Here is a 25,961-nt window from a genome sequence, read left to right as displayed (position 1 = left end):
ATGTTACCAACTTTCAAAACTCATCAAAATTCACTTCAGACCCAATTATCCAACATTTTACAGCACTTAATATATGTTTGTTCAAAAACAGACATGGGTAAGTAAAACATTCGTGAGATGCATATGTGATTTCATCACCGCCACAAGAACTCTTCTAGCACCTGCCATCTACTTAAAGTGCATCTCAAAAGTAAAATCATGAGGAGTAGGTAATTTTGGAATGCATCAGACAGTGTTTTTAGGAGGATGAAGGTGAAAATCAAGCTTGATTGTGTGAAGTGGCGTAGTGTGAAGTGCTGGGGGGGGGGCCGTCACCCTGGGCACATTGTCGGGAGGGGGTGCAATCAGGCGCCCCCACAACAGGCTCCCATCGGAGTCTGGCTCTGGCATGCAAGAGCCATGTCAAGGCAGCTTGCTTGCACCCAGAGAGGTCGTAGGCATTCCAATGAGAGCCTGTTGTGGGGACACCTGATTGCACCCCCTCCCGACAATGTGCGAAGGGTGACGGCCACCTGCAATAAAAGATCAGTCTAGAGGGGTCCTGAGCAATGCAGGAACCTTCTCCCTTTCATGATTTCCCTCTCATGGTACCTCTTCCCAAGTGCTTTTTGCCCAGCTGGGCAAGAGGCGGGGGGGAGCCAGATTTTTACAATGCACAGAACACTCCTCCCCGCCCCCAAATGGTTGTTGCGCCCAGGAAGCACCCAGGTACCTGTCCACAGGGTCTGGCAGTGCACATGGTGGTCCTCCTCCCTCCCCTGGGCGGCCGAGGCAGGTTGGCAGGAAGCTGCCCACTCCCCTCTGCCATCTGCCCAGAAGAAAGAGCTGCCGCTGCCCCCTGAAGGAAAGGCGATGCGATGCAGGCTGAGGAGGAGATGCTCTTTCTGAGGAGGCAGAGTGTTGTGATGCCGGCTGGCTAGGCTGAGGCTCAGACCCTGCGCTGCTGGGAGTGGACAAAGAGGGAGCTGTCTCTGAGCAGAGCCTGGGGGTAGCATTGTGTAATAGGGTGGTACCTTGGCTTACAACCATAATCCGTTCTGGAGGTCCGGATGTAAACCAAAACAGGTTGTAACCCAAGGCGCGCTTTCACCAATGGGGCCTTTAACTGATGGTCTGTGGCCAAGACAGAAAACATGTGAGATCATTAGAAGAGATTGTATTGTGTTAATATACAAATCAGTAACTGTGCAGGAAAACTAGAACACAAAGATTTCCTCCATCTCTGATAAAAGTCCTGAGAAGACTTGCTTACAATTCAAGTTCCACAAATATGTGTGGTCAAGATCATACTAAAAGTCTGGTGGGAGAATTTCTCAGTCACATGAGATTCATTACAAATGATCAAAGAGCCACATGGAGAAAAGAAACAAGACTGAACTGGTCTTAGATTCCATTGCAGGCTGCAGTAGACCCTCCCATCTGTAAATACTAGCTGGGCTCACTTCTATTCAGAAAGAGCATTTCCCACGTTGCCAATTAACAATACAGGAAATCACAACAAATCCAGAAATGAGATGTGAAAATGAATGCGCACACATAACAAGGTTAGAAGACACAGATACTGAGGACATCTAGCACTACCTTTGCAGTCTTGGGACCAGTCTTTAACCGACTATAAAGGAATTATTTTATTTCACAGTAGTATAAATCTCCCGTCCACCCCCCAAATGTTTACTAATTTTATTTTAAATCCTAAAATAAAGAAGAAAGTAGTTATGGTATCAATTTGTATGACCCTTTGTAAGTCCAGGCATAAGTCATTTGTGCAGCCTAAACCTTGGTCATAGGACTCAGCTATACAACTGCAAAGATAAAGTTTTAAGTGCATTAAACAAATGTGACACCAGATTGCGCTGATGAGCTAATGACAAATTCCATATATACTTTACAACGTTTTCTTAAAAAGCATTTTCACAACGTTTTTTATATCAATGCAGATTCAGCCATAGTGGTCTAATCTAGTGTGCACTTGAAACAGCTGTGCAGGTACACGTGGATTATTTCTTAGTAGCTTCCATTGAATTCTATGGAACAAGAGAAACTGGCTGAACTTAGAGACAGAAAGTATGTCCAGTGCCCTAGACACCAGGGTCAGTAGCCTTGGTCGCGCTGGTTGATGATCTCTTCCAGGCTAGGGACAAAGGTGAGAGCTGTTTCCTAGTTCTGCTGGATCCCTCTGCGGCCTTTGATACCATTGACCATGACATCCTTCTGAACCATCTAGAGGAGCTGGGAGCTGGGGGCACTGTTATGCAGTGGTTCCGCTCCTTCCTCCTGGGCCGTGTTCAGAAAGTGGTGTTGGGGGATGAGTGTTCAGACCCCTTGGCTCTCACTTGTGGGGTGCCTCAGGGCTCCGTCATCTCCCCCATGCTCTTCGAAGCTGCTGGGAGAGATCATCAGGGGTTTGGGCTGGGTGTTCATCAGTATGCGGATGATACCCAGCTCTACCTCTCTTTTAAATCAGAACCAGTGAAGGCGGTGAATGTCCTGTGTGAGTGCCTGGAGGCGGCTGGAGGATGGATGGCAGGTAACAGAGGTTGAATCCTGACAAGATAGAAATGTTTTGAGGGACAGGGGGTGAGTGGGTGGGGGGGATCAGTATACCTGAAGGAGCATCTCCATCCACATCATTCAGCCCAGACACCGAGGTCCAGCTCCAAGGGCCTTCTGGCAGTTCCCTCACTGAGAGAAGTGAGGTTACAGGGAACCAGACAGAGGGCCTTCTTGGTAGTGGCGCCTGCCCTGTGGAGTGCCCTCCCATCAGATGTTAAGGAAATAAACAACTATCTGACTTTTAGAAGAAAGCAATCCTGTTTAGGGAAGTTTTTGATGTTTGATCTTTTATTGTGTTTTTAGTATTCTGTTGGGAGCCGCCCAGAGTAGCTGGGGGGAAAGCAAGGTGTAATTCACTAAAATTATTGTCCCAGTGGCATCTCTCTTACTTCATTCAAAGAATCAGCATGTCTTTGAAGACGAGAAAAATCTGTCCTCTTCCCTAGACACTGGGAGTATTGTTCCAGCTACTGCAACTGTGATATTCATCCATACTCTTTCACCTTTTCCCATATGAATAAATGGCTGCCTGTGTTCCTGCCTTCACTGAAAATGATATTTTTGACAAAGCATGCATATTAACTGCAGATGCGCACACACCCAAGGTCCTTGCAGTATACACACCCTCCTTCTGTCCCCTGCCTGGCTTGTCATGTCAGGAATTTCGGTAGTTCTTAATAAATATTATTCTTTATTTCAGTCTCGAATAGCTAGATGATGTTCCCATTACCCGGCCAGCATTGTCTCTCAGTCTCCCTTCCACCCCCCGCCCCCAAGCTCAGCTGAATCCTTTCTTAATCAATTTAATCTGTATTCCCTTACTCTCCTCTTTGTAGGGAGCCTGTTACATCATGGAATTAATTCATTGGGACTAACATCAATCAACAAACAGAAATGTCTTCTTTCAGATCTCAGCCTTTTATCTCTATTTTCAGTTTCACATGCTATTTTCTGAGAAGGCCGTTTTGGGGATTGGAAGAAGAGTAATCCCTAGCAGCATCTGAATATTTGCTTTGGCAGAGCAGGGCAAGAAGAGTGCAAAACTACCAGGTCAACAATACCACCCCCTGCTGGTGACCAATTTGCAATTGAATCTCAGACCAAGAAATGGATTCCACAAATAAATCATGCAGCAATCCAGAGTTGCTTTCACTGGATGGCAAAAAGGGGGAAAGCAATAATTCTGCTATACAATACATTTAGATCATAATATCTCAACACTAAGGCCAAACAAATCAAGGTGATAGAGATCCATGACATAAGACCATAAGAAGAGCTGTGCTAGATCAGACCAAATGCCCATCTAGTCCAGCATTCTCTTCTCCCTGTTCTACAGATTCCTGTGGAAAACCTGCAAGTGTGAGCTGAGCAGAACAGCACTCTCCCTACATGTACTCCCCAGCAACCGGTATTCAGAACACACCACCACTAGTGGCCACTCATAACTTCATCTTCCATGAATGCACCTAATCCCCTTCTGGATATCCAGCTGCTGGCCACTACGTCTTACGTTTAACATAACATAACAATGTTATGCTTAACAATGCTGTGTGTGAAGAAGTACCTATGTTCTTATAGATCTGTTCCAGAGTTGCTGAGACAGAAGTGCAAACATGCTGGGAATGTTCGCTTGGGAGAGCACATCTTTGTCCTGCCACATGATGCCCACAATATTCCTGATGCACATGGAAGGCATTGAGGCGTCGCTTCTGGTGGGTGTAAGTTGCCCGTGGCTCACATTCATGAAGACGTGTGCTCAATACACAAGCCTCATAGACCTTTAGCTTGACATTGGTTGTTAGCATCCCTGTGGAGGCCCCTGGGCAGTCGAAATCTTACCCCCCCCCCCTCACAAATTATCTTCTAATACGTTTTTTATTTTACCAACCAATAATTTTAACAAACCAAATCAATATTATTTTGATCCGTTGTTGCGGGGCCCCTAAAAGTCCAGTGCCTACTCTGCCTATTTGGTGATTCAGCCCTGTTAGCATCACATTCTCCGATACCCCTTTTGGAGAAGCAAGCCCCTCTTGTGCCAATGTGCTTTTCCAGATCAGCATCAATGGAGAGATTGCTGGTCATGGTGGAGCCCGCCAAATGAATGTTTCGGATGCTGCGAGACAGATGTTGTCCAATTAGGGCACATTTACACTTACATCTGAGTAAGCCCTACTAAATCCAGTGAGATTGCACAGGACTGAACTGTAAGCTCTAGAACTACTAATGGTTTTTTAAAAAGACTCATAGGTACATTCTACCACGGTGTAGGGTGATACATCAACCAGAAATTCACAGCAACTTCCACACTTCCAAAGGTAAATTATGGAGTTTTCCAGGGAAGTTGCCACTGTGAAAAATGTATGATTTCCCAGGTCATAACATAACATGACTTGTTTGAATAAACCACCCTAAAGGGCCTACAACTGTCTCTTAGGTACACTTCATCTACAAAAATTATTGTACACGGAAATAGAGAGCACACATCCATGTAAACAATCCTGTGTGAAAACAGTGCATGTTGGGAAACTGAAGCGATTTAGGAAAGAATGTCAAACTATATTATGTTGTGCCATTAACTTTTAAAAATTGTTTTTAATTACTTTTTTTGGGTTACAGAAGTACATACATTGCCTGTATTTTCAGATCATAAAGATCATAAAGTCTTCTCTATAGATGGGTTATATTTGATGTGAGACTTTAATGTTGTATGCAGCCAACCTAGCAGTTCAAAAGCACGTCAAAGTGCAAGTAGATAATTAGGTACCGCTCCGGCGGGAAGGTAAACAGCGTTTCCGTGCGCTGCTCTTGGTTTCGCCAGAAGTGACTTAGTCATGTTGGCCACATGACCTGGAAAAACTGTCTGCGGACAAATGTTGGCTCACTCAGGCAGTAAAGCGAGATGAGCGCCGCAACCCCAGAGCCATTCACAACTGGACTTAACTGTCAGGGGTCCTTTATCTTTACCTTTTTACAGTATAAGGTTGGGGAGAAGGGGAGGAGAGAGGCGAGAGAAGTGGGGTAGTAAACTTTCATTCTTTCACATAGTGTATTTGTGAGCTTTTTGTGTCAGCATCATGTTGGGTATGTTCTCTTTTTATTCATTTATTAGTTTTCAGCCTGGAGCATCATAGCTAGACACTGGAGAGACTTGTCAGGAGTGAACATGGACCACTGGTACCAAACTGTATGGGAAAGAGCCTTACTAGAAAAGCTAACCAACAAACTAAAACTAACACCGAGACAAATAAGAGAACACCTTCCCACCAGTGTGGCTCCCCTTTATTACACACACAGTCCAACAAGACACCAACAAGAGCCCACCAACAGCATATGAATCAATATGCTAACTTGATCCAACAACCCCTTACCCCCCCCCCAAACAAAACTCACTGCAGTCAACTGAAGGCAACCAGCCATGGCCTGCCCCCCCCTCTTGTGACATTAACTTTTAAAGTCTTACTTTCTGCAACATCACATCACTGGGTGTGCTACTGATTTTTCGTTGAAGGATTCCCTTGCTTTCTTCCCAAAAGGATATGGTGACATAAATTGACTGCAACCTGGATGATTATTAGCCAATTTTCTAATAATCATCCAGGTAATGATCCAGGCTGCAGCTAACTTAAATGTTACTAAATTTGCAAATTTTCTAATAATCATCCAGGCTGCAGTCAGTGCTTTTCTTCTTCTTCAGGGGGTACTCAGGGGTACGCAGTACTGGCAGCTCTTTATGTTGCTGTTAAAAGGTGTGGCACTGACTGTAACAACTTCATGGTGAGTGCTGGCACCTATTTTTCTAGAAAAAAGCACTGGCTGCAGTTATCTTATATGTTAACAAATCCTTTTGAAAAGAAGGGCTGTACTGATAAATTTTGTAACCACATTTGGGGAGTTAAGTCTGAAGAAATTGGTGGTTTCTCATATTTCTTTTAAGACTTCAAGTCACTGCACTTATTAAAAATGACGGCTGTAATCAGCTAAGTTTCACTCAGAGTAGACCCACTGAAATTAAGTTAGCCATGTTCATTAAACTCAAGGCTACCCTAAGTAGGAAAAGAAGTAAAATGAGAAAGTAATGGGGTCATCATGAGATTTCTCACCAAATACGGTACATTAAAGCGCACTATAAATGTAGATAGGATTACTGCATCTCCCCTGTTCAATGTGGGATAGTTTTAAGATGAAATTGGGGGTGGAGGAAATACAGATGTTCAGCTCTGTGTTGTTCAGCAGGTTTGGTATGCAGTATATCCACATAATTCAGGACAGAGGTGCAGTAAGGTGAATTTTTTATGAAATTATGGTGCATTATGCATACATAGAAAAAGACTCATGAAGTGCTTTAACAGTAGCAAATAATCTATGCATAACTGACATTTCCTGCATCTAAAGTAAACAACAGAATTCTCTTAAAAAACAAACAAACCCAGAGTAGGAAATAAAAATTTTCAGAATGTTTAACAGTTCAGGGATCAGCAAACGTTTTCAGCAGGGGGCCAGTCCACTGTCCCTCAGACCTCATGGGGGGCCGGACTATATTTTTTGGGGGGTGGGGATGAACAAATTCCTATGCCCCACGAATAACCCAGAGATGCATTTTAAATGAAAGCACACATTCTACTCGTGTAAAAACATACTGTCCACAGATTGGATTTAGAAGGCGATTGGGCCAGATCCAGGCCCCGGGCCTCAGTTTGCCTGCCCATGGTTTAACTGTTTATCCAATAAACTCTCACCAGGACATGGGCACAGCCAGGATTTTTGTTAGGGGGGTAGGACTTTGTTAGAAGGGGCAGACTTTGGGGGGGGGGGGCAGAACATATGTGATTGGTCAGATGGTTATGTATTTCTATTGCTTTACTTGATCTAGGGGAGCAGATCATGGTTCTCCTGACTCAAACTCAGTCCTCCAGTTAACTCCTGTCTGAATACTCTCCCAAGCACTGTCTTCCTATCTAAGCTCAGAGACTCCTTTCTTGCAGTGGAAAATACCAGGACCAGTTCTCTCCCTCCCTCCTGCTCTGTCTCAAACCGTCTCCCGGTGGATCTGAACATTCGCGCAGAAACTGCTCCTTTTATTCTCCTCCCCAAGCGCTGGCTCCGCCCCCTCTGGCTGCTGTCTTGGTGGCCAATCAGAGAGCGGCTCCAGCCCCCGGGGGGAATTCTGAGGCAGTGCGTCACCAGACTCTGGCTGCTGTCACACCATGAATTTTAGCTTCTTCAGCCATTTACTTAACCGAGAACTGCCCTACTATGTCCACAACAGACCAATCGTTATCAGGTCACTTGCCTTCAGTTATCCTTATTATTAAATGCAGAGGAAGCCTTATCTAACTGGCAACATTGCATCACAGTCCGGTGGCAATCTGGAATGCTCTGCAGTGACAAACTCCCTAATGAAATACGAGGGGCCCTATCAGTGTTGCCCTTCTGCCAGCTGCTGAAGATACACCTGTTTTAGGCAAGCATTCACCTGAACTGAACTTCTGATTTACGTTTTACCGTAATTGTTTTCTAAATTATTTTAGTTGCTAAGCTTTTTAATTTTTGGTCTCATTGCATGTTTTAATTAAGAATGCTTTACGGCTCCAAGAGATTTGCTATTGTGTATTTTAATTATATATTGATTTTATAGCTGTAAACTACTTAGAAGGCTTTTTGGTATATAAGCAGTATATTATTTAATTAGCTTTTTAGTTATACTAACTAATTAGCTCAGAGAATGTGGCAAAGTTTAAACCAGCTGCTTTTCTATCAGCTTGTAACTTTATGTAAAGATGCACTTCCTTCACACTCAGGTACAGGATGCACATATAGGACTGCTCTGGATGACAGGAGACGGCGATGTGTTGCTTAGGCAACTGTGCGATGCTTCCTTTCCTTCCACATAGATCATGGAAGGAGGCTAATGAGAGCTCCTTGGATGGCAAAAGGCAAACACTGCGCTCCAGAACAGTGATCCTTAGTGAAATGAACCAAGGACACAAGGACAGGATTATTAAAACACTAGAGTGCCAAAACAAGTCAATTTTCTGCGAGTTTTCTACAATATCATTTGTCTTGGGTCATATGTACTTGCATGCCTTGGTTGGCATAGCAATGTCAGCATGACTTTTTGGAACTTCAAAATTGATTTGTTTATTCATGAGACGTTTGTTTTCTTCTGGACAGTCAGAGTCATGAATTTCTTTTTAAAAGTCACATTTATATTCTGCATGCCCTTGCAACATACCTGCTGTTTTCAAACTTTGAAATCCCTGCAACAGTTGATTGCTCAGGAGGCAATGCACTGTTATGCAAAATGCATTCCCATTTTAAAAAATGATATTCTATACAGCAAGGGCAGGTGTAATAGATGAAAGTGATGTACACTGGGCACGTGGGCTTGCAATGGTCTCTTGTGGAGAATACCGCCTGGCTATGAGCTCCTTTCGCATTAAAAACTCCCATTTTATTGTCAGATGCCTTATTTGACGCTTTCATCTGCGCTGCTTTAATTTTTTACCAAATGCTTTAAGCATCTACTATGCACAGTCCTATGCAAAATCCAGTACGTAAAAGTTCTTTAAAGTCTTACAAAATGATGAACAAAAACAATGTTTCCTGCACTATAACAGCACACGTGGTAATCTAGCATAACTCTGACATTATGTCATACTTAGACCTATTTGCCTTAAGGATACCCTTGCTCACTATTCAGAAAAGTGTCTCAAAAATGGAGCCCATTTATGGCTCCTTCCTAGAAAGCTTAAATTAACCCAAGCAGCCAGAATTAGAACTTATCAGTGGCCCAGACCCCTTTATATACTGTATCCCCAATTCAGAAAAAAGAGCAATAATAAGAATAATGGAATGGAATATTAAGTTCTGGAGTAAGAACAAGCATATCTCAGAGATACTGTCAGTTCGGTTACAGACGACTGCAATAAAATGAATATTGCAATAAAACAAGTCATACATTATTATTTTTTGGTTTCCTGGTGGATATAAAAGTTATGTTTACATGATACTGTTGTCTATTAAATGTGAAATAGTATTATGTAAAAAAACTAAAATACCTCCAATGTACATGCCTTAATTAATGTGAGACAGAAACCCAAAGTGAACACACACTGTTGGAAAAATGGCGTAGAGAGACTTGCTTGACACAGGGTGGCCACAAACCTTCAATTTGTAGAAAACACAGCATCTGCAAAGCGCAATGAAACAAGGTGTGCCTGTGCACAAGTAGACTGCTTGGTTGCATCATCAGTATACAATGAGTTATAAACCTGTGTTTTGCTATCATGAATCATTCCTAGTATAGCTAAAAGACTAACGGCATGTGAACCCTTGTTCCTGATAAAGATCTTCACTCATCCCTTCTATTCTCTGGTGGTGGGGAGGGGTGCCATTTTGTTGCTCAGGTGCCAAAATGTCTTGGGCCAGCCCTAGTACAGAGTAAAGCCATGTGGACAGATAAAAGCCAGACAAATTTTTATAACTGCAATTTCCCATATGCTACCTATAACCTTTTGAGGACAGCAGGGTATAAGAGGACAGAGTGGTTCGTTATTTGCATGCTTTGCAGCATCTCTAATCCCATTTTTAAAAAAAAGCTGAATTGGATGAGGTCATTGCATCTCAGGATAACTAAATTTAGATGACATTGTGGCTTGCTCTTACACAGCCTTAGCATTTTACGAATCCAATGTTTAAAATCTGACAGGGAATCCAGCAACATATAGAACTATTTTACATGCTATACAGTTTGGTATACAGTGCAAGCTGTACAATATATGTGTTGGCTTCCCCATTCGCATCGGTGTGCGAAGACTTCACTTGATATAAGGTGCACTTCAAAGAGGCAATTTTTGTCAGATTTGCGGCAGAGAGAAACAGTTATACTATTGTCCTCGCTACCATAGTCCAGAAGCTGCTCAGGTTTCTCTGCAGCTGCTATTTAAATAACAAAATACATGCATTAACTGCATTAACATTGGGTTTGGGCCTCTGTGAAGTGGCAACACTGCTGTACAGTGAGCTCCATGTGTGCATTTGAGTGTCAGCATGAACAAGACTCTCTTGAAGGCAAAGGGATGTGACTCACTTTTACATAACATCCTCAATCCAGAGAAGCATGAAGGTCTAGCTCAGTAACATAACCAGAGTGATGCAACACACCAACACCAGGCACAAGGGGTTGTAGTGATTGAGAGCCAGTGTGGTCTAGTGGCTAGAGTGCAGGACGAGGATCTGGGAGACCAGGGTTCAAATCCCCACCTAGCCTGGCATAGGTTGGGAGGATAAAACGGACAAGGGAAGAGGTGTCCCTCAGCTCCTCCAAATAAAGGTGGGATATAAATGTAATAATTCACAAACAAACAAAAATAAGATCTGGGGTGCACAAGACTGAACAGTGACTGGCGTTGACATTATAACAAAAGCTATTATTTTCATTGTGTAATACATGTTTGTAAGAGTTTGCGAAAAATAAGACTGTCCTGGAAATTTCATTTTTTGCTTGTTTATGCAAAAAACAAGGGGTGATGCACAATGTGTGGTTTACACTAGGAGCAGTTATGGTTAGTTACAATGCTGATCTAGATCCAGTTCCACAGCAAGGTCATTTGTTCCTGATCTGTGGTTCCCTATCCTGCACTGACACACAGCATGCTCTTGAACCTCAAAGGAGTCGTAATTGTAAAAGATAAAAGGGAACTCGTTTAAGATCTGGAGAGTAAAGGATTTTGAATCATAAAGTGAAAACAAAGAAGCAACACTGAGAATTTAGAAGAATCCTGAAATCACCATCATTATGCTTGACAACAAATAAAATTATGTACAATCTATAAAGATGAGCTGCTGAATACACTCACAGCTGAATACTGTTAAACAAATGGAAAGGAAAAGGGGAAATGGCGGCCAAAAAGAAAAAGAAAAAATGCCAGTAAGCCGGGAGACAAAAAGGGAAGTGCCAGAAAGATTATCTAGTTCAGTGTATTCTACTACCAACCAGAATCCATTCAGTTCTAGTTGGAATTATGTCACTCTTCCAATGTTTCGCTATAAGTATTCTCACCGCGAGAGTAGCGTATAGAAAAATTGTCCTTGCCTTTCTTGGAATATCTAAGCCTGTTATACTGAGTAGTAATCACTCTGGGTTTTTAAAAAAGGTTTATATTTAACATTTTTTTAAGTTCCAAGTAGATGAAAATATCAAAGAAAAGTATTTCAAGCTGGGAACCCTTTAAAATATATTTAAAAAACAGTTGCCATGATCTGAACATGGTTGTAGCATTTGAGTAACTTCTGTAAAGGGAAATGTACACGAGCTTTAATATCTTTTTAGTAATTAAGTAGTTAAGTTCACGCAACAAGTTTATTAAAATGGAAGAAATATGGAAAGGACGGGAAGTCATAGGTTGATGAAGAAAATTTAATGTCAGAGAGTTTGTAGCTTTTTTGTTGGTTTTAGTGTTGTGATGTTTGACAATTTTGATTTATGGCTAATAATGAATGACTGTTTATGTTGTACAGATGTGTTGACGAACAATAAAGCAGAAAATAAACAGAAAAAAGGGGGGAGTGTCCAAAGTTAACTTCTTATTAATGCAGAATATTCAACTTAACTACAAGGGAATTTAAGAGACAATTAGGTTTATGCAAACCTGTTACGATGCGGATTGTGGTGCTCCTAGCTGAGCTTATTAATAAAAAGTGGCTAACTGCTATCTCTGATCCTGAACCAGGAAAGTGGAATTTCAACAACATCACAGCTTAAACCAGCCGACCCCAACCTGGTGTCATTATGCTGACTTGGACTATAGCTCCCACAAGACCAAGACAGCCCAGCCATGTTTTCTGGGGCTAATAGGATTTATAATAGAAAACATCTGGGGGGCTCAGCCTTCTTGGAAGTGGTGCCCTTCCTGTGAAACACCCTCCCATCTGATGTCTAGGGATAAAGAACTACACAATGTTTTGAAGACATCTAAGGCAGCCCTGTACAGTATAGGGAAGTTTTTAACGTTTGACATTTTATTATGTTTTATATGTGTTGGAAGTGACTCAGAGTGGCTGGGGAAACCTAGCCAGATGGGCAGGGTAGGGATATTATTATTATTATTATTATTACCTTAATATATCAAAGAGGCTACAGAAGTGCCCATGTTTCTTCAAGTAGAACCACAATTTGTTTCCAAGGGAACAGAAATCCAGGTTGATTGTAACCAATAGTCCCACTGACTTTATATATTCTGACATCTTGCTTAGCACACGGTCAGTGACTTTTATTCAGTCATTACTGAGGCAACTGCAACAATTGTGTGTGGTTGCACAATGTGTCTTTTCCACAAGACAAGCACATAGCCATGATTTTAAGACTCCAGGGACAAAGAATCCTCTGCTTTCTTTGGCACATCTTGCCACCAATTAACCTCACTCACTGCTAAAAGCGTGTTTCTTGCTTGCAGTTTGAATTTGTCCAGCTTTTATTTCCTAATGCTTTCCTTTGTTATCCAAAAATAGTTCTATCCCATCTGGGTACATGTATGCACAGCTTAAAAATAACCCTAACAAAAACATATTAGAATTCATTCATACAGAAAAAAGTACCAAAAAAAATTAAAGTTAAGGCTTAACCTCGGTGCCATGTAAACAGTATATTTATGCATCAGTAAATTATCAATGTTGGGAAGTAGCATCTCAAGACCCACAAACAAAATAGACTCTAGTCATGTCCCTAATATTAAAAACTTCTGAGTAGATAATACAAGCAAAATCAACAAGATTACTGGTTACCTTCAGCCGCAATAGTGATGTTGTTTTGCTATGTTAAATCTTTAGTTCTCCCGGAAGACATGGAAATGATAGCTCATCTACTCACTGCTACATGAATGGTTATAAATTACAGATGTGGGGAGGAAGGAACAATAACCCTCCGTTTATTGATGAATGGCTTGGGAGAACCTGGGAAATGGAGGGGGGAACATGGCAAAGCTGACAAGAGAGGAAGATAGGAACAAAATGCATTTATAGAAAAACTGAGTGATTTCACATGATATAACCCTACCCATTGCTCGGAGAAATTTGTTTGTTTTTTCTTTCCTTTTTATACATGCTTTTGATTACCAAGAAGGCACATTCAAAATGAGGTTTTAAAAGGAGGAATTTGTCTTGTTGATCACTATTTAAAGATATGGAAGATAACTGATTTGCTTATTCCAGTGCTTAATAATGATGATGATGATGATGATGATGACTGGTTTTTACAAATCAGACAAAATGAGCACAAGAAGTTAAGAATGAAGCACAAGCCTCATTATATAGCTGCATACACCATTAAACATTTTCCCCCATCACTTGAAACAGAAATATTGAGGTACATTGTTTAGCTGTTGCTAGTTTTAAAATGTTTCTTCATTTAATTTAATTTAAATTGTTGTGTACTAGATGGCTCGAGCACAATTTTATGGAAAGGTGATGGGCACCTGTCATGAATGCTTTAGCTGAGATTCCTGCATTGCAGGGGTTGGACCAGATGACCCTCAGTGCCCCTTCCAACTCCACAATTCTATGATTCTGTAACAATTTAAAATAAATATTTGTATGTAGATTTATTTCAGAAGCAGAGGAACAGGAACAAAACCAGCAACAGTTAGCAATGCCATCCCTCGTTTGCCGTGCCTCAGCTTAAGAATATCTAACGCAGAATAACTCACACTGAAAGCTTTGTGTTGCCAAGTTCCTGCCTGCCCGAGGATAATCGTTGTGACATTACCGTGAATGAGCATAATGTGTGTGCTGTGCACATGCCTGACTCAGGGAGAAGAGGGAGCCTCGGCGCAGGAAGCTCAGCTTCACTATTCCCAACAAGCCAGCATCCGTATTTCAGACACCATTATCAGACTACTTAAGGCTGACAGCCATCGTCACACCAATCCTGCTGCTGTAATTTCCTCACGCAGTTACTTGCTGAAGGATCTGCACAAATCCTCGCCCCAGCTAAAAAGTGCTTTTTTTGTGGTTCTTACACACCAAAGATTCCCTGAGCAGAAGGACATCCAGAATTTTTAGCGATGTTGTGCAACCAATTCCTCTATCTTTGCCAGTGGTCCTGCAACTTGTTTACAAAGTCAGCCGAGGACAGCAGATCCTGGGGGTTGATGGCAGATTTCGGGACAGATGATGGGAATGAGGCGACTGTTGACATTAGGTAGCAGAACAACAAGGCTCTGACTTTCTCCTTTGGTCTTCCAGCAAGTACGGTGGCTCCACCTTCCAACCTTCTGCCGTGGACCTTCCCCTCGTCTGCGACATATGCGCTTGCTGCCTTGATACCTAATGGCTGCAGCTTCAGGGGCAAATAGCAACCCAGGGAATTGATATCCACTGAGGAAATGGCAGGAGGGGAAGGATTTAATCCTACTTCCCACCCCATGCCACAGTCCTAAATCTGATTTGAACTCTCATCTGTGGCTACTGTTAGTTAGGGTTGCCATATTTCAAAAAGTGAAAATCCGGACACAAATGTTGTTGGGCTATGTTGTTCTGCGCTTGCTCTGTAACTTTGTTATTGGTTTGTTTTGTGGGTTTCTTATCATTCATATATACAGGGAGAGAAATTTTTGCAATCCACTCTGGGGCCACTTGATGAAGTGTAGGATAGGTTTTAATGGGTGGGAGGTAAAAGGTAAAGGTAAAGGGACCCCTGACCATTAGGTCCAGTCATGGCTGACTCTGGGGTTGCAGCGCTCATCTTGCTTTATTGGCCAAGGGTCATGTGGCCAGCATGACTAAGCCGCTTCTGGCGAACCAGAGCAGCGCACGGGAACGGTGTTTACCTTCCCGCCAGAGCGGTACCTATTTATCTACTTGCACTTTGATGTGCTTTCGAACTGCTAGGTTGGCAGGAGCAGGGACCGAGCAACAGGAGCCCAACCTTCTGATCAGCAAGTCCTGGGCTCTGTGGTTTAACCCACAGTGCCACCCGTGTCCCAATGGGTGGTAGAGGATATATGAATTGTAATTTATCCTTCCAGGTGCCCATGTACATGTGTTAAACAGAGTTTTAAAATCCCATCCTTGGCAGCAAAAATTTAAAGCATTGGAATTAGGCTGCAGAGCCTCCTTTTGAGCAAGCTGGCTTTCCCCTTCTTCCCTTGCTTAACAAAGAATCAGGCAACAACTTGTAAAGTAAGTTTAAAAATGAAATTTACTTACTTGACAATCATGCTTTGGTTCACAGCAACAGTAGAAGTAAAAACTACGCAGGCTTACATCATAGTATAACCACTTTCAGGCCTGTGCCTGAAGCTGCAGCAAGCATAGGCATGTCTGCATTCAACACTGGTCAAAGGAAAAGGAAGCACTATATACTCCTCCCACTCCAGGAGAGGAGGTGAAATGACATCACACAGAGTCCTCTCTACCAATTGTATTTATATAGTCTGAGTGGGGTTTTCATTTTTGGAAACAAAGGTGCTGGTACTCACCCTGAAGTTGCTACAGTAAATGTCACACTTGGGGGGAAAGGTGCCGGTACTGTGTACCCTTGAGTACCCCCAGAAAACAGCATTGGGTCTGAGTATATGCCTTTCAGCATGCTAACTAGCAAGAATATACATTTGTTAGGTCTGGCTGCTAATCTCCCACAAAAGAAAAAGTAAATAAAGGATAATCCTAAACACAGGATGCAGAGATCTCGCATCATGCCTAGTGTCACATCTAGTTTGACCCTAAGTGCTGTAAGAATAATTTGCCTTTGTTAAGAATTATAGGGGTTAAGACAGATGTAACAAATACCAAGTGTGGTAGAGGCATTTCTGTAACACCCTCAAAACCTCCCCAAACAATGGCAAGTTCTCTGTCCTAGAGTGAGAGTTTGAGAGGATGTGTGTGGCATCTGTAGGTTGGCGGCATACTTGTGGCTGAATAGGGGCAAAGGCAGCAGTCATTTTTTGGTATGTCTGTAACCCAAATTGCAAGGCTGGATTCAAGCCACTGAACCCTATTGTGGCTGCTACATCTATCTTCACCCTTAGAGCTGTGTGGGAATTCTCTGTCTAATATTCCTACTACATTATATGTTCATCATCATCTCTGGTCTTGCTGCGCTTGCGGCACAAAGAGTGACCTTCCCGCTGCTCCTTACACAGGACTCTCATAACTGCCTGAGAGCAATTCAGGATGTGGGATCCAGGATGAACCCCAATATGCTCTATTCACAGCTGGCCTACTTTCAGGTGAAGCTGATCGTGGCTCCAAACATACATGAAAACTGACAAGTGATTTAAGCTGAACATAATTACAGGTGAGGAAGCTGGATGAACTCGCTGCTTTCAGATCAGTGCTGCAGTTCCACTTAAGCAAGGCTGCAGCTGCTGCGGAGAAGAAGAACTGGCAAAAAGGAAAATAATTTCCAGCAATCTGCAACAAATCACATAGGGAAGGATCACACAGAAGTCCCACTCTAGCTTTTTGCCATTTATAAATCAAACAGTGTCAAAATCCAATGTCTTCAATAAAACTGGAGGACAGATGTGGCATGGGCTTAATTATTCCAGCAAAAAGTCTTCCTCTTCTAGACTAAAGAGATTTCACAGCCCTTTGAATTGGAAACCTGGGATTGTGCTGAAACTACTCATCCATTTTCACCAGTTACAAAAGTTTTGCCCAGTTTTTGTTATGGGAAGAGGGAAGTTGGCAGATTCCCACTTTGCCCATGTGGCTTTGTTGACCCTACATCAAAGAAATAGCTGTGGCATTTGTTAGCACATAATGTCACCACATTCCCAACATGGATCCTTATGGCCTGTCCAATATCAAATGACATTATCTGTGGAAATCATGACACCCATGGAGACCTCAGAAGTGACATTAACTGCTCTGCCCTGCCCAACCCAGTCTGCCCTCAGCCAGCCCTCACTTGCCTTCCCTTATAACTGGCCCAGGAAGTGGCCTAGTCGTCACTTTCTTCCCCCTCTTTAGTGCTGCTGCTGTAGAACCTTGTGGGCTTCTCAGGTAGAGTGCAGGCCCTTCAAAAGAGGGCATGTTGTACTGGAAGTGTAAACATGGCATAAATACAGCAGAACCCCATTGTTCTCATGAAGATTAAACACCATTAGGTATGGGCATTCTTAAGTTCTGTTTTTCACATCAGTTTGTGTTTTTTTTTCCTTAAGTCTTCATGAAAATTCATCAGCATCTTAGTGCAAATTCCTCCAAGTATATACATGCATACCCACTACACAAATCTGAAGTGGAGTCCCTAAGACGGTTGGATGGTGCCTTAGATGCCTCCTTCCGGCAACTACTGCAAACAAGCTGGTGCCAAATATATTGCTCTACTTTCCTTTGGACCACATCAGTGAGGCTGAAGGGGGTCCTGTTCTCTGGGCAGTCCAGGACCTCCTTGCACACTGCCCTGGCTTTTGCCCCGGAGAGGTCACTTCAGTGCTGCTAACGTGGCAAAAACAACATGGAAGGCTCCAGTTATAAGTTACTGGTCTCTGCAGCACAGCAGGTGCTATGATTCTCAGAGGTTTGACATCACCCCCAGAGGACACTCCATTGTCTCTTGAGACAAATGGATGCTAGCAATATACAATTGTATGCAATTTTCCATCATATAATGCATTTTTGTATGCTATTTTCATTAATACATGCATTTTGATGTATACTTCACCCTGGTCAGGTTTCCGGATCCCAGTCCTGGGCTACAGTGGGGTCTGTTTTGACAGACAGAAGGGATTGATCTGACATTTCTGCTACCATTTTGTCAGTGAGCCTCCACTGTTGCGTTTCCTCTCTTTTCTGTCTCAGGAAGCTTTGATAGTTCCTAAAGGATGTGTGGTGGGGCATCTGCGTGATGGCATGTTCTGCCCTGAATATGTCAGTGCCCGGCTGGGTCAGTCCTTCCATGGAACCCCCAGAGCAGCACAGATCCCACCAAACTAACAGACAACACAATCTAAACAGCGTCGCTACTCCCTGATCTTCTTAAGCACAAGTATGGAAAATCAGTTACATGTTGTAGGTCAAGCAATTTCCATCAATCAACTCCTTCAGAAAGACATTAGGGCTCCACTTTACACAGTCAATGTGCCACAGATTCTAGCTGAAAAAGAAATTGCATTGCTGGACCAGGGGTGGAGGTGTTGTGGCCGGGTGCAAGGGCAGCTTCCTCATGTGCCTCAGCCCAGGAGAGCGGGCAGAAACACTGCCGCCCACTCTCCTCTCTCTGCCCGGGTCAGGATTGATCCATGGTATTCGCTGCAGCTGGTGGCGTCTGGCCATGCGAGGAAGCTGTCTTTGCCGCTCCCTCATGCGCCGGAGCCAGGCTCTAATGAGGGAGCCTGTCGTGGAGGCGACTGGTCGCACCCCCTCAAAAAAAATGTGCCTGGGACCACGGCCCCCCAGGCCCCCTACGCTACACCACTGCATAAAATGAACCTAATTTAAAGTTGAGCTTTTTTAAGGAAGAATGCATCATCAGAACAGTCACTCCTTTGAAAAAGATATTCCTGCCTCTACAGAGAAAACAGCAAGAGAGAGACTGTAAATGTTAATTATAGGGATGAGTTTACAAACAAAACTCCCACTGCCTTATGGGGGGGGTTATTGTTGGCAAAACTATGCTTTCACTTAAATAATTCAGCAAATATTTACACACATTATTTTGGGGTTAAAGAAAAGGAAGAGGATCTGTTCCTGATTCACAGTCAGAAGACTGTATGGCTATTTCAGCTTTCAATCTCATGATTTTCTACACTAGTTTTGTGATCATTCATTATCTTAAAATACAGAGGAGGAGCCTTAATGAGTGTTTTAGAAAACCTCACACAATATGATGGCAAGAAGGCTGACAGTTGGATGCCTTTAATAACTGCATAGTAAAGGTTTCCTCTTTTCCCATCATGTTTTGTTTCCAGACCAGTACCCTTTCTCACTCCCTTTCCACAATGAGTGAGAGGCAGAATTAAAAAAGAGGTTCCACACAGCACTTAATCTAGAATTTCCCTTGCCCTTGACCAAGATCCTTTAGTTCTGTTTACTCATTAGTCCCATCCAATCCTTCAATATTCATCAAATGCTGGCGGGCTGCAGGTTCATCCTGTTTTATTGTTTCCTGTTGAGCTCGGCTGGGGATTTACTGACTATTAGCTTGTTAATTGCTCCTTGAATAGCTTCTCTTAATTTAGGGTTGTCGTATTTTGAAAAGCAAAAAAGAGGACATATTTGCTAACTTCTACAATGTTCTTAACTTTCAACATATTCATCATCATCATCATCTGAGCCAACTCAATGTTAACTCCACCTCCAGAAATTTCTTCCAGTATCTCAGCTCCCTTAGATTTCAAGGCCTTAGTTCAGCAGCCTTTTCAAGCGGACATAGCATTTATAAAAACAATACCCACTATCATCCTTTAACCATATTCTTCCTAGTAATGTCATAAACATACACTTATGATTATCCCATTTATCCTTTGTGACTCTGCACTGTGTTACATAACTTAACTCTAAAGCTCCCCCCCCCTTGATCACATTCCTCTTAGCCAGTGCTCCCCCCCCCCCCCGAAAATAAGGTGCTGGTGCTCACTGCCTATAAATGGTTGGAAGAGGGACAGCCAAGTGGGAAAAGGGGAGGCGCTCTGCACATGCTCAGGGAAGCAGGCAGCAGGGCTCCAGGTCCTGGCAGAGCCTCGTGCCTCATTCCCCAGTCGGGCTCTGCCAGGGTTCAAGAGCCCTTCTGTTTCAAGCTCCGGGATGCTGACCGTGCCTCGTTCCCCATGCCCAGGACACGCTTGCCCAGCTTGGGGAATGAGACATCAGGCTTGGTCAGGATCCTGGTGCCTGCCGCCTCCTTCCATACACAGAGAGATTTTGCCATGAGGACATTTTCCCAAAAGTGTTTCCCACCCAAACCTATATTCCAAGATAGTTAACCCTCCCTGTGACAGGACTGCATTATGCACCTTCCCATCGATCTTATAACCACTGAAAAAGACACAGACAACTTAACGGAAGACTGCAACCTTGGATTCAAGAAACATCATGGGCAGCTGCACCTTCTAGCATGGGGTGAAAATCTTATTCTTAGGGGTAAAGTGTTAGCTGCAGCATACCAGTGGTAAGAGACAGAACAACCCACCCCCTCTCTCAAACACCCTCGCCAACCACATCCATTCACAAATGCAGTGCAACTGATCTGCTGAACTTCTGCTTGGCATGTAGCTCTGAAAGAGCCTTTGAGGCGGGGGTGGGGAGGGGAGGCTGCCGTCTTAGACAGGTTTCCTTGGGAATGTGCCCTACGCTGACTCCAACGAGACCTGCTTCCCAGCAAACATAGGTGTTGGCTACATGCCACAAATCATACTGGATGCATGGAGTAGACTGCCTCATAATCTTCCCAGAGGAGGAACAGAGCACACATGTGCTCTCACTGCCTCCGCCAGCTTCCCACCTTCTGCAAGAGCAGCAGGTTAAGCGCCGCCAGAAACAGCGGTGCTGACCCCATCAACCAAGGTGAGGGCTGGGCAGCGACAGGGGGCTCTGCTTCCACTCTGTGCTCCTCTCAATCGCTTGGCCTTTGCTGCCCTGGGCACACACAGCCGCTCTGCCAAGGCCAAGGGGGAAGCAAGCAGGCAGGCAGGCAGAGAGGAGAGGAGCAGAGCGTGCTCTCAGGCTTCTGGCTGCACTGGCCTCTGCCTCGGCCCTCACTTTTGTTCTTGCACACCTTCCCTTGCTGAGGGGGCAACGGCGGGACCACATGGGCAGCATAGCTGGGGCGCCACAAACTGAAGCACTGCCACCCTGCCACCTCCGGCAGGATATGAGCGCCCCCCGTTGCCACCTCATGCTCCTGCTCTGCCACCCGGGAGCACCACTGCTGCCCTGACCAGCCCTCAGGCCACCACCACCAAAATGGTGGACCACGTGGGCTTCGCAAACAGAAATCCCAGGATATTTAGGTGATTCCCCCCCCCCCCCCAAGATGGCGATTTCACCCTTGGAATCTCATTTTATGTCCAGGAAAAACTGGACTTATGGCAACACTATCTTAATTGCCCCTCAATATCAGTTCCTGCTCTGGGGGGAAGGGCGGAGGGTTTCAATTCTGTATTAATTTTCTTTTCACTCTGCATAGCAAATAATGTGGTTTCATTATAGCAAAGCAACATCTTCCAGTGTGGGCTCAAAATTAGGAGGACTGAGGCTCAGTTTGTTTCCTGCCAAAGCAACTGTTATGTACTGAGTTGAATAGGATCCAAACTGCAGCAGTCTGATTGGTCCTAGAACAATAGGATCCAAAACGCAGCAGTCTGATTGGTCCTAGAACAATAGGATTCAGAATGCAGCAGTCTGATTGGTCCTAGAACAATGCAGCAGTATGATTGGTTGGCAGGAACCACCCAATCATTCTCCAGATAGAAGCGAATCCACAACCTGATTGGCTTAAAGTAGAATTCCAGAATTAGCCAATCATGTGCAGCCCATTGTGTAAATAATGTATATAAAGCAGATACTTTGAGGGGACATTCATTCATTCCTCCTCACCACTATGAGCTGAATAAAGAGCATGAAATCACTTTGCGACTCTGAGTATATTTCACTGGCGACGAGGATGGGATCCCGCTGAGTTGACTGCCACACACAGCACCGCAGCACCGCCACCTGCCGCACCGCTGCCTCGCACCGTGTATCCAGGCTTCAGCTCCGGGACACAAGGAACTCAGAATGGCAACCGACAGCAGCTTCTCGCCGTTCAACCCAGCATCCGGAGACTGGGAAGCGTACGCCTCCCGTTTCACCTTCCTCCTAGAAGCCAAAGGGGTCACCAACAAAGAAGACGCCAAGAAGAGGGTGATATTCTTCAGCGTCTGCGGAGAGGAGACATTTGAAATCGCCCGGGCTCTCCTTGCACCTGAAGACGTCGCTGCTGTTCCATACAAAACAATAATGGAACAGCTGAAGGGGCACTTTTTGCCACAGCCCTCAGTGGTGGCTCATCGAAATGCCTTCTATGCAAAGCGGCAAGCTCCTAGGGAAACCATAACTGGGTTTGTGACCTCTCTCCGCCAAGCTGCCCAGTTCTGCAACTTCTCAGAGCTGGAGAACATGCTTCATGACCGCCTCGTTGGTGGCCTGAAGGATGAGAAGCAGTAACGAAGCCTCTACGCTAAGGAGGACCTAACGTTCCAGGTCGCTCTGGAGGAGGCCCTGGCAACGGAAGCTGCCAATCATTCTCCAGATAGAAGCGAATCCACAACCTGATTGGCTTACAGTAGAATTCCGGAATTGGCCAATCATGTGCAGCCCACTGTGTAAATAATGTATATAGAGGAGTTTGGGGACTGCAGAGCACAACCTGAGCCCTGGCATGCAGCCAGAATCCTGCCTTGCCTTAATACAGAGCACAACTGAAAATCCACACCAGACTGGCTGGTCCTTCAACTGCATGCAGTGGTGGCAGCAAGCAACACAAATCAGGTCTGGGAGGAAACAGCAAAAACAATAAAATGCAATGATTTGTCAAGGACATCTGGGATCTCTGAAAAAAAGATAAGCCAACAAAGCACTCATTGTGATGGCATAAAATAGGTCTACCAAAATTATTTCTTTCAAAGAAGCACTCAAACCATTCAGACACTGGCCACCTCTCTATATCTATTTCACCTTCTCTCTCTTAATTTTACAATCTAAATTTCAGTTGTCCCCATTTCCACTTCAGCTTAGAATTTTTTGAAATAAAAATGGGCATGAATTTTCATGTGCTTTTCTTCTAATATACACATTTTTGCAAGCAATTTCTCCTAATATTTTTGGACATTTTTATCGTCATATTTTTGGATGGTTTTTGAACATTATTTTCACTAATATAAGTTTGGTATGTTTGCAAAATTTGGAAAAGAATGAATTTCAAAGGATAGTTGTGTTTCATATTATATAGGGGTTTTGGTGGTGTGGATTATGTTGGTTCACATCAAAATGTAAATTTCTCTTTCATTCCTATTGGAGAGTTGAGGAAAAAGAAAGCAATCTTTAGGGGGACAATCAAGTGCTCTTCTCACGTCCCATTCATTTTTCTGGGAGTCTGAGTTGGAGAACTCCTCATCAAAGAAAGGCAGAATATAAAGTGACTCATGATCATTGTAGGAAAAACAGCAACAGAACTTTAGGCTTTATGCATAAGAAGGACTTCAACAATTCTCTGCAGCAAAGATAAATGGGTTTCAGTTTCCATTAAGGTGAAAGAGAAATAAATCCATTAAAAAAGAAGAATCAGAAGTAGCTTTGAAAAACAAGAATAGGAATTACTATTAATCATGCCCTCTCCTCAAAATCTATTTAAATTGCATCTTCAAATTGCAGTGCCCATATCACATTTTCAGATCATAATAAGAGAACAGCACCCGTGCAATAATATCAACATATTTCCGGTTTAAAAACCGCTGCACTCCACATTCATATATATCAACTCTGATACAGCTGCAACACCTGAAATTCTACTAGTCTTATCCTCTTGAGTTCAAACTGAGTTCATGCTCAAAATAAATCCAAGACCTGTGTGATTATAAAGCTAAAAAGGAACAAAAATGCAAGAGAGTCATGTGTCTGCAATTCTAGAGCTCTACTGCTTGGCAAACCAGCTGTAAGCATGTGAGGGGCAGGAGAATCCTACCTGGTTCAGTGCAGTTTTTGTGATTTGGATGCTCTGTCTCTTCAGGGTTATCTGTAACATTCTCCTCCACTTCCAGCAGTAGCCGTCGCCCAATCCACTTGTCACTAGTTTCCAAAGCAGTGTTCAGAACATCATAACCTAGAGAGGAAAAAGTACCACGGTAAATGTAAGAGTGAGGAACACAGCTGAACAGAGTAGCACATTAATTCAATGAAGTGGGCAATAAGTTCCACCACTGTGCTAGGCTTTTACTTACATGCAAGGCTAAAAGTAGGTAGAGGGTGGCATGAAGGTGGCATGAAGGGGTGATCAGTGTAGACCTATGACACCTTTCCTACAGTGACCTCACAAGTTATCACACTTATTAATCTAGATTCTTATTCTTCTGTGACAAAGGTTAGTTTTTTCAACACTGTGGGATCTCCTATGCATAGTAACTGTACATTGTGCTGGCAGGAAGGACTGGAGACAGGTGTTAGAACTGAGAAGGCGTCATGGAGCTTTCTATAGCCAAAACATGAGCCTGCCCCAGTGCAGGCATGCTGCATTGCTGATGGGATTGCCATTTTGGTATTTGGACAGAGGTTGAACTCTGGCAACATTCAGTTCCTCTTTAAACATGTACATTCTATCCCAGGAAAGCTGCTGGTCCAATAATGCCAATATGGTTCCTAGTTAAGAATATTGGGATAGGACAAGCAGAGGTGTAAAAAATTGGTGGTGAGGGAGGTCCATATGTTGATATTTGTGATAAGGTTAGCATTATGTGGCAAATTTCCATATTGCCCAAGTAGGCTGGCAGACTCAAAGGTGGGCTCAAAAAGAGATGCGAGTCACAGAAACAGCACAGGGTTGGATGGAGGACTAAGCAAAACAACTGAGCCAGCCCCTAAAAGAGACAAAATAATTGCGCGAATTGCCATGGCTGAAATGTACAAGGGCATCTAGTTGGGGAAACTAACAAAAATTGACGGCGAATCATACCTAATTTGAAACAAGTCATTACCACTCATCTGGCCTAGAACTGCCTGTGGTTTGCTCAACCAAAGACCTTTTGAAGCCCCCCCCCCCCCCCCCCCGGAATCCCATCATAGAATTATAGCATTGGAGGGGACCTCAAGGGTAATCTAGTCCCACCCCCTGCAATGCAGGAATCTCAGCCATAGCATCCATGACAGATGGCCATCCAACCTCTGCTTAAAAAATTCCAGTTAAGGAGAGTCCACAACCGCCCAAGGGAGTCTGTCCACTGTTCATTCAGCTAGATCTGGATATCAGGGATTGAACTGCAGGGGGTGCTTATGTACCTGAGGCAGGTGTTCTGTTATTCAGGTATATGGTCCTTCCTTACACAAGCAAAAGGACCATGAGGGTTTGACTTTCTCCTAGGTACTGACTGAGCCAATAAAACTGAAACAAAATAGCTAGAGGCTTCCTAAAGCAAAGAGCATTATAGTGGCAACTAGCTGTTTGTTGGAAGCAAAATGATGGACAAAATGGAACTTGCAAAAACCCTGTTATGCTCATCTAACAAATTTGCCTATATAATGTTTTCAGGATTGCAGGAAGACTGTTTCTCAGGTTTTTGAGGCTATGAGGCACAAGTAAGTAGACCTGTGTAGTGATCATCTGTAGTGGACCATTCCACTTCTGCGCTGCCTTGCTTCAGAAAGAGATGCTGGTGAGCAGAACTCTGTCTTGGCAGCATCAATGCAAACACATGGCACCTCTCCAAGGGTTT

At 43.6% G+C, this 25,961-nt stretch overlaps 1 protein-coding gene across 3 annotated transcripts in view; it reads right to left on the bottom strand.

The window, feature by feature from the left end:
- SLC24A3 (solute carrier family 24 member 3) overlaps positions 1-25,961 on the bottom strand; it is a 147,251-nt gene that overhangs the window by 94,320 nt on the left and 26,970 nt on the right. For all 3 annotated transcript variants that reach the window (XM_083448706.1, XM_083448704.1, XM_083448705.1), the window contains exon 2: positions 24,221-24,358. In XM_083448706.1, coding sequence (XP_083304832.1) covers positions 24,221-24,358 — 138 coding nt within the window. The remainder of the gene's footprint in view (positions 1-24,220; positions 24,359-25,961) is intronic.

This window comes from Podarcis tiliguerta (genome assembly GCF_965153285.1).
Source record: "Podarcis tiliguerta genome assembly, chromosome: 7".
Taxonomy (NCBI): Eukaryota; Metazoa; Chordata; class Lepidosauria; order Squamata; family Lacertidae; genus Podarcis; species Podarcis tiliguerta.
The sequence above is the reverse complement of the archived record's forward strand: the minus strand, read 5'-3'. Positions and strand labels throughout refer to the sequence as shown.